Here is an 8326-nt window from a genome sequence, read left to right on the forward strand (position 1 = left end):
ATTGAACAACATGTACACTGCAAGACAAACTGTGATAGTGAATAGTTTTTGTACTAGGAACTAAATGTTTTATATGAAATAAGATGCAATTTTCTTTAAATGTCACTTTACAAAAGCTTTACATTTTTGCATGTTTATTTTATAATACTAGGGCCTGGTTTCACAGTCAGGATTAGGCCATAGTTCAATTAGGACATTTAAGTATTTTTTTCTAAACGTGCCTTAGAAAAAAAAAAAAAACATTCCTAGTGTTCATCTTGAAAAACAAAAACAAAGGCACTGATATATTTTAAGATCAGTCAGTGCAAGTTTCTTTCAGCTGAAATGGCTCAGACTTACATTTTAGTCTGGAAATAGGCTTAAGCCTTGTATGTGAAACCGGGGGTATATGTTTTCTGGGAATCAAACCAATGACTCAAAACTCAGTGATCTGTAGCACCAAGAATGCTCATATAAAGTGGTATTTTTTTTTATTATTTTTCAATGCCATTTGCATTTACTTACAATTGCTTTTAGCATGCTTTCTACACCAAGCCTTCATCGAACTTAAATTTTTTCAAACTTGCTGCTTACAGGTCTGAAGTGGTTTACTCACAATAACACCCACATTGCTTGCTCAGATATGTAATCAAAGCACTATTTCTAAAATCCTTAATGTATCTAAGCAGAATTCGTCTACATTCTTCCACTCGTCGTTTTTACCTAAGCATGCATTCTTAACTTCACTTACTAGAATGCATATGTAGGTGAGATACACCCGGTAAAAGTGATAGCTATTGCAGCTTCTAACATACCACTTACTCAAATAGCACTATGAGCAGTAAATGACTTTACAAGCTGCTAACATTAATCATTTGATTTTAATGCTATAAGTTATACATAAACGAGGATTGCTGTTTGAAGCTTTAGTACAGTATATTTATTTATACTACAAACATGTTCTTTTATTTGGGTTTAAAACATGGCAGGGACATTATTGTGTGGGTTTAAAAACCCGTTTAAAGGTAAACATACAAATGTTCCAAAAAAAGAAAAAAAGGCTAACGTTAGCATGTAAATACACACGACATACAGTATACTAGGTGAACTATTCAGTGTTGTGACTTTTTAAGAGCAACAGCGTTGATACGGGCATGCGCAAAACCAAACGGGCGTGTTTTAAATCAGATCCGCCCATTTTAAGGAATGCCTGAAACTGCGCAAGGCAAAAGCGACCCTCTAACCGGGGTAGACAGCTACAGTCCTGGGTAATTAGATTTCGGCGTCACAAAAGACAAAACATTTCACTTCACTTCGTTTTAATCCGAACCCGCAAATCCAGAACTGAGGATATTAACCGACGTTTATCTGTTGGTGTGTGATTTCAAGAAGGCGAATTAACCCACAGGAGCAAGAAATCACTCCGAAAAAAAGAGTAGAAGTTCACCGAAGTTTCTCAGTATTCATCATGGAGGAGAAGAAGGAGGAGAGCGAAGCGGAGATCCACGAACACGGACCCGAACATTGGTTCTCCAAATGGGAGCGCCAATGCCTCGCAGAGGCCGAAAGGGAAGAACCGAACGAGGAGGAGGTGAACCAGAACCAGGAGAAACTGTGGCATCTCTTCCAGAATTCCGCTACGGCGGTGGCGCAACTTTATAAAGGTTTGTGCGCAGAGAAAGAGACCCCACCAGCGGCCCTCTGACTTCCAGCAGCTCGGCTAAAGAAACCGCTCGCTTCTAGAAAAATATCGCGGAAACACGTTGTTTCTAGACTAAACCGCTCCTTCCGACCTGAAAGCCTATACCGCTCTTATTTGGCCACTAAAGTAACAAAAGCAGCTTTTTATGTTTGATTTTCACCGTGTGAATACGAACTAGCTTTAGCCGCGCCGGTCTGCCTGTGTTTGACAGTTTGTTCGTTGTTATATTGGCCTTGCTAACCGGCTAACCGGCTAGTTAGCCCTTTAACGTTAGTTTTTTTTTCTTCTTCCTCTCGGCTAAACTAACTGTTATCTGTATTGGAGAAGCTTGGTTTCAAGTGTATCTCGTTTACGTTTTATAGGCTTATGAAATTACACATTTTGACAGAGTCCTGCCGGTTGGTGAGCTAGCCTATGTCCTATTGTGGCTGTGTTTCAAAACCTAGTGCACTTAACTGCATACTATTGTGCAAAAGAGGCACGTTCGAACGCACCTACCTATGATACCCTGATATGTTGGCCTGATAGGTGCTCACAAGGGTTTGGCACACAGCCATTGTCTGGTTAACATGAGGAACTCGCTTTTAAAGGTAGTTAGTTTGCCCTCAAATTAAAACTGTTTTCATTGCACACATTTGTCTCAAATTCAGTTAAAAGGTGGTTATTATTTCTTTAAAATACAGAAGTATTTGCCTGATGTAAAATGGGTATTTTAGTTATATATTTGTAATTTTGCATATGTATATACACCCTACCAGTCAAGTTTTTATGTTTTTAGTAAGATTTTCAATGTTTTTTTTAAGAAGTCTCTTTTGCTTATCAAGCCTTCATTTATTTGATCTAAAATGCAGCAAAAGCAGTAATATTTTTACTATTTAAAATGATTGCTTTCTATTTGAATATATTAAGAAATATAATCTATTTCCTGTGATCAAAGCTAATTTTTTAGCATCATTACTCCAGTCTTCAGTGTGGTCACACAATCCTTGAGAAATCATTCTAATACGCTGATTTGCTGTTCAAGAAACTTATTATTATTATTATTATTATTATTATTATTATTATTTATAACAGTTGAGTAATTTTTTTCAGGATTTTTTGATGGGTAAAAAGATCCAAAGATCAGCATTGTTCTAAAATAAAAAGCTTTAGTAACACTATACCTTTCAAAAGCTTGGAGTCAGTATAATTTATTTTTTATTTGGAAATGAAATTATAGAAATTAATACTTTTATTTGGCAAGGATGCTTCAAATTGATAAAGTGTTGGGAGATATTTATAATACCACAAAAGAGTTCTTCTAAACTTCCTATTCATTAAAGAAACATGAAAAAAAAAATCTACTCGGCTGTTTTAAACGATGATTTCTGATGGATCATGTGACTGCAGTAAAGTAAAAAATACAGCTTTAAAATCACCGGGATAAATTGCGTATTAAAATGAATTCAAATAGAAAGCAGTTATTTTCAATTGTAAAACTATTTCAAATATTTTTATATTTTTGCTGCACTTTGGATCAAATAAATGCAGGCTTGGTGAGCAGAACACAAACAAAACAAAAACAATCTTACTACCATTTGACTGGTAGTCTATATAATATAGGCTATATTTTGAATATTAAAAGAATATACGGGGGGAAAATCATACAGATTATTATTTGTAAATAAGATATTAAATGTATCTTTTCTTCCTGCCGCTAGAAATAATGAATATTCTCTTATGTACCTTCATGGAACTCAAATACATGTTAGGTATTGACATCCTCAGTCACCATTCACATTCATTGCATCCTTTTTCCATGCAGTAGAAATGAATGTTGACCTAGACTGTCAACTTTTTTTTTTATATTTTGAAAACTGTCAAATCAAATTGATTTTGGCATGCTTATGTGCTGAACAAATATATCAAATGGCGAGTGCTTCTGGTTTTTGCAATACATTATCTGTTTTTGGGCAGTTAAAGGCTCTTTCTAAATAGTGTTAACATGGTTTAATCCATTGCAAAACCAGCGTATTTCAACATGTATTGTCTACTACACAATTATAAAATGTATATTCCATGGTTCTCTGAGTCTGAAGTGTAAAAGTTAACAATAAAACTCCTATCTGAGTGCTTTTCTGGACCTATTTCAGTAATCTATGTTGTCTTCAATGTCACATGAGCGTCCCTGATTTTACTTCTGTCTTGCAGATCGAGTCTGTCATCAGCAAGGACTGTCAATGTGGTCTCCATTTCAGAACGCTGCAACAGCAGTGACTAATCTTTACAAAGGTAACTCCTCAATGCGTATTTGAGTTCGCACATATCTCGAGCCCAACACTGTTGCATAAATTGCATATATAATTACATCTGACTGTGATCTGTTAAACAGAGAGCGTTGATGCACACAAAAGGAGCTTTGATTTAGGAATCCAGATTGGTCATCAGCGACGTAATAAAGATGTTTTGGCCTGGGTAAAAAAGCGAAGGAGAACTATACGAAGGGAGGATTTGATAAGTTTCCTATGTGGTAAAGCACCACCACCAAGGACTTCTAGAGCTGCCCCCAAACTGACTGTCATGTCTCCTAACCGACCACCTTCATCGGACACAGTATCATCTGTAGAGACTGATTTACAGCCCTTCTGTGAGGCCATAGCACTACATGGTAAATATTACTGCCTATTCATAGTTAAGATAAAGCTGATTAAGCATAATATTTGTCTTAAAGGGATAGTTCACTGTCATTTACTCACCCTCATGTCATTCCAAGCCCGTAAGACCTTCGCTCATCTTCGTACACAAATTAATGTTTTTGATGAAATCCGAGAGCTCTCTGACCCTGCATAGACAGCAATGCAACTGACATGTTCAAGGCCCAGAAAGATAGTAAGGACATCGTTAAAATAGTCCATGTGACATCAGTAGTTCAAACGAAAAGAATGACTTTATTCAACCATTTCTTCTCTTATGTGTCAGTCTTTGATGCTTGTTCACGAGAGTACCATGATGGTGTAATCTTGTGAACGTGTGTTACCAAGTTTGCATTTTTCCCATGGAATTACACTAGTTTAACGCTGTTGCCGCAGACTGTTTTTCATGTCTGTGGGTTGGAGCGACACCAATAATGATATTATTGTATAATATTTAGTTTTGGGCTAGTTTTGAGTAGCAATTGGGCAGGTTTTGTTGTGAAAACCTGGCAACCCTGTCGAAGACTGACACAGAATAGAAGAAATAGTTGAATAAAGTTGTTTTTTTTTCTTTGTTGAAAACATGAAGTTGCGTTCACATTACCTACAGCTGTTACCACCTGTTATTTCAAGGTTTTTGCAAAATCACAGCCAGCTAAGTCAAGGCAAGTTAATTTATATAGCACATTTCATACACAATGGTAATTCTGTAAGTGCTGTACATAAAAGCAATTAAAGTAATCATAAAAAATAATCACAACAAGAAATTTTAAAATAATAAAAAAAAATTATTTAACATGAATTATAACAGTTAGGAAAAAAAAACGATTATACATAAAATACAGTGCAATCAAGGCTAAACCTGCCACATCCTCAAGATGTTTCTATATATTTATGAATTGCAAATATGTGACCCTGGACTACAAACCAGTCATAAGGGTACATTTTCCTGAAATGAAATGAGCTTTCCATTGATGTATGGTTTGTTGGGATAGGACAATATTTGCTTGAGATGCAACTATTTGAAAATCTAGAATCTGAAAAAATCACCTTTAAAGTTGTCCAAATTAAGTTCTTAGCGATGCACATTACTAATCAAAAATTAAGTTTTGATATATTTACGGTAGTAAATTAACAATATGTTCATGAAACATGATCTTTACTTAATATCCTACAGATTTTTGGCTTAGAAGAAAAATCGTTAATTTTGACCCATACAATGTATTGTTAGCTATTGTTACAAATATACCTGTGTGACTGGTTTTGTGGTCCAGGGTCACATGGTGTTGACTCAGAGTTGCTCATTGTTTTTAAAGTGTGAAAAGATGATGAAACATGAATGCACCTGAAATAAATCTCATCTTTGGGTCCAGGTCTAAGTGGAGCGATGGCCAGCGTCAGCGTCCGCTCAAGCACTCCTGGCTCTCCGACTCATGTCAGCGGCAGCTCAAACGCAGGGCGCAGAAGGAACGGACTGCACGACGTAGACTTAAACACTTTCATATCGGAGGAGATGGCCCTCCACCTTGGCAGCGCAGGCACCAGGAAGCGGACCTCGGTCCAGTGCGCCGACGTCATCACAGACTCCCCAACCCATAAACGCAACAGAATGCTCTGAACTCAGTTGTTGTTCTGTATGCTTTGTGCTGCTTAAAATAAAAGCCACTTGATCCTCAACACTTGCGTTCCCTCAAAAGGAAACAAGGGGCGCAGTACACTTGCATATTCAGTACAGTATGCCATACAGTGGAGGCTAGTTCATACCGCTCCATGCATGTTGAGTTATTTTTTTTTTGTTTTGTTTTGCACTCCCAAACCAGTCGAGGGACTGCATTATTATTATTTTTTTGAGTTTTATGATGCTGTCAGTATCCATTTTATTGAAACATATTTAACTACTACATTACAACATCTAAACAGGCTATTTTTAGTTCACGATATCTCCTAGTTGCGCTTCCTAGTATTGCCAAGCTAATAACTCAATGTTTGTTTTCAGATAAAGGCGTCAGCATCAGCTCATTTCCCATCGGTATATTTTCATTTCTTCTTTGCACTCATTGAATGGCAGTTCTGTTGTGATCAGTTTAGAAATGTGCGACGTTAGTAGTCATACTTGAAACTGCTGCTGATCTATATGTTTGTGTGATCTTGAGAAGGTTGCAATAATGAATTTGCACTAATGCATTCAGTTTTGTTTTTCAACAAACCATATAGACTTCAAAAGAAAGGCAAGGGAAGTGAGGCGCATGATACAATGGTGCAATTGTTGACATTTTACATTTCAAGGCTGTTGTGATTTGGTTTAGAGGTTAGGTGAGTTTTTGTGCTATAAGAATGATGTTCAGCAGAGCTTTCTCTCAGGAGAGGTACTGAAGTAGAGAAAAACTGTGTCGTCTTGAAATTGAAGTGTCCTTTAAGTGCTTTTCAAATCCAGGTCAGAGGATTTGGAGAGCTGCACATGTACAGTCCAGCTTTGTGCTGATGTATAGAAGTTAAGCTGGACTCTGACCCCCTTAAAAGTAGAAATATATGTTAATATGAGCTCCTGGCCAATGAAAGTGTGTGACACACTAATACGCCACTCTTAATTTAACATGATGTTTTCTTTTTTGCCCTCATCATTATTTCCTGATATACTTCAGTAGAAAGGACAATTAATTGATATGATTCTCACATTGACACTTGTAGATTGAGTGGTGGGGAATCATGATGTGGAGTGTATTTTCAGTCAAATCCCAATTGGACTGCATTATGCAGATATATTCGATTACAAATGCTTCAGAGCCAGTGTGATTTCTATTTCTGTAATATGAGTATTGGCTATTTAGTTATTGATTTCAAGACTAATTCCATGAATGAACATGGATCTAATATCAATTGCTTTGAAAAGGAAGTGTTTATCATTAATTAAATTGACATGTAATGCATTTTGTTAATTTAAAGGTCAGGACGTAAAGCTAACATTTTGTAAATGTCAGGTTGGAGAGTAAAATTGTCTAGATTATCCAGAACATCATAATGAAACCACAGTTGCCATTTTTGAAAAAAAAAAAAAAAAAAAAAAAAAACTTGTATAAGTTATAGGCTAAGTTATTAAAGTTACATTTGTATATTCACATCAATTGTGTATGTTTTGTTTACAGTGTTTTTAACGCAAATAGAATTTGTCACATCCAATTGAGCCTGATAACAGCCACTTGTACCTCTACTGATTAAAACAGTGATTCCTGTTTGTTGAGTAATTAAATGGATCTTTATACATCTGTTGTGTCATAGCAGTAGAGTTTGGACGTAACTGCACATGTATGCAATGCATTGTTGTGAGTTGTGCAAAAAAGCAGAGGCGCAAGTCAATGATTGCAAAACATTCCTTCTCACAATCTAAATCTTTTCTGGATGTACACATATGTTGCATAGATGGAAAATATTTGAAATCACTGTGATTCTTTTGACTTTTGTCATAGGCATGGACAGTATTTACTGTGAAGTGCTTCAATAACTGATGCTCAACTGCCCTCTTGTGGTAATTATTATACTAACAGAAAAAAAGAGTTCTCAACCTAATTTTTGTGAAGAAAATGGAAATATGTGCTAAACAAAAATGCATTATTAAATGAACTTCAGCAAAAGCTGAGGTTCAGCTAAATGTTTCATTGTCCTATTTTACTATTTATTTTAAATTAAACCATTTTAATTATAATAATAATATAATTTATTTTAAAAAGTTAGTTTTATTGATCTTAATCTCAATCTTACTAATAATTTTTACATAAATTGTAGTGTTGACTGCATGCAAAAGCTCATCAGTGAACCTGTGTTATTCTTTTTTTTTTACATTTATGGATAATTTATTTAAAATGTATGAATGAAATCTTAAAAATTGCATTCCTCTTACAAATTTTTGTGTATTTTTACAATTATTATTTTTTTTTACTGGAAACAGCATTTTATATATACATTTCATAAACTAAAC

At 35.4% G+C, this 8326-nt stretch overlaps 1 protein-coding gene across 1 annotated transcript; it reads left to right on the plus strand.

The window, feature by feature from the left end:
* Positions 1 to 1194: 1194 nt before the first annotated feature.
* hapstr1a (HUWE1 associated protein modifying stress responses a) lies at positions 1195 to 7999 on the plus strand. The gene is made up of 4 exons (XM_073833202.1): positions 1195 to 1643; positions 3872 to 3952; positions 4053 to 4328; positions 5727 to 7999. The coding sequence occupies exons 1-4, from the start codon at positions 1448 to 1450 to the stop codon at positions 5969 to 5971; spliced, it is 798 nt and encodes a 265-aa protein (XP_073689303.1). The 5' UTR covers positions 1195 to 1447; the 3' UTR covers positions 5972 to 7999.
* The last annotated feature ends 327 nt before the right edge of the window (positions 8000 to 8326 follow it).

The sequence above is a fragment of the Garra rufa genome, chromosome 1 (genome assembly GCF_049309525.1).
Source record: "Garra rufa chromosome 1, GarRuf1.0, whole genome shotgun sequence".
NCBI classification, from domain to species: Eukaryota; Metazoa; Chordata; class Actinopteri; order Cypriniformes; family Cyprinidae; genus Garra; species Garra rufa.

Bases quoted from the DNA above. Each gene is read 5' to 3' on its own strand.
- hapstr1a (XM_073833202.1), top strand. From the start codon at position 1,448: ATGGAGGAGAAGAAGGAGGAGAGCGAAGCGGAGATCCACGAACACGGA. The intron at 3,953-4,052 runs GTAACTCCTCAA...TCTGTTAAACAG, and splicing joins AGTGACTAATCTTTACAAAG to AGAGCGTTGATGCACACAAA. The intron at 4,329-5,726 runs GTAAATATTACT...CTTTGGGTCCAG, and splicing joins TGAGGCCATAGCACTACATG to GTCTAAGTGGAGCGATGGCC.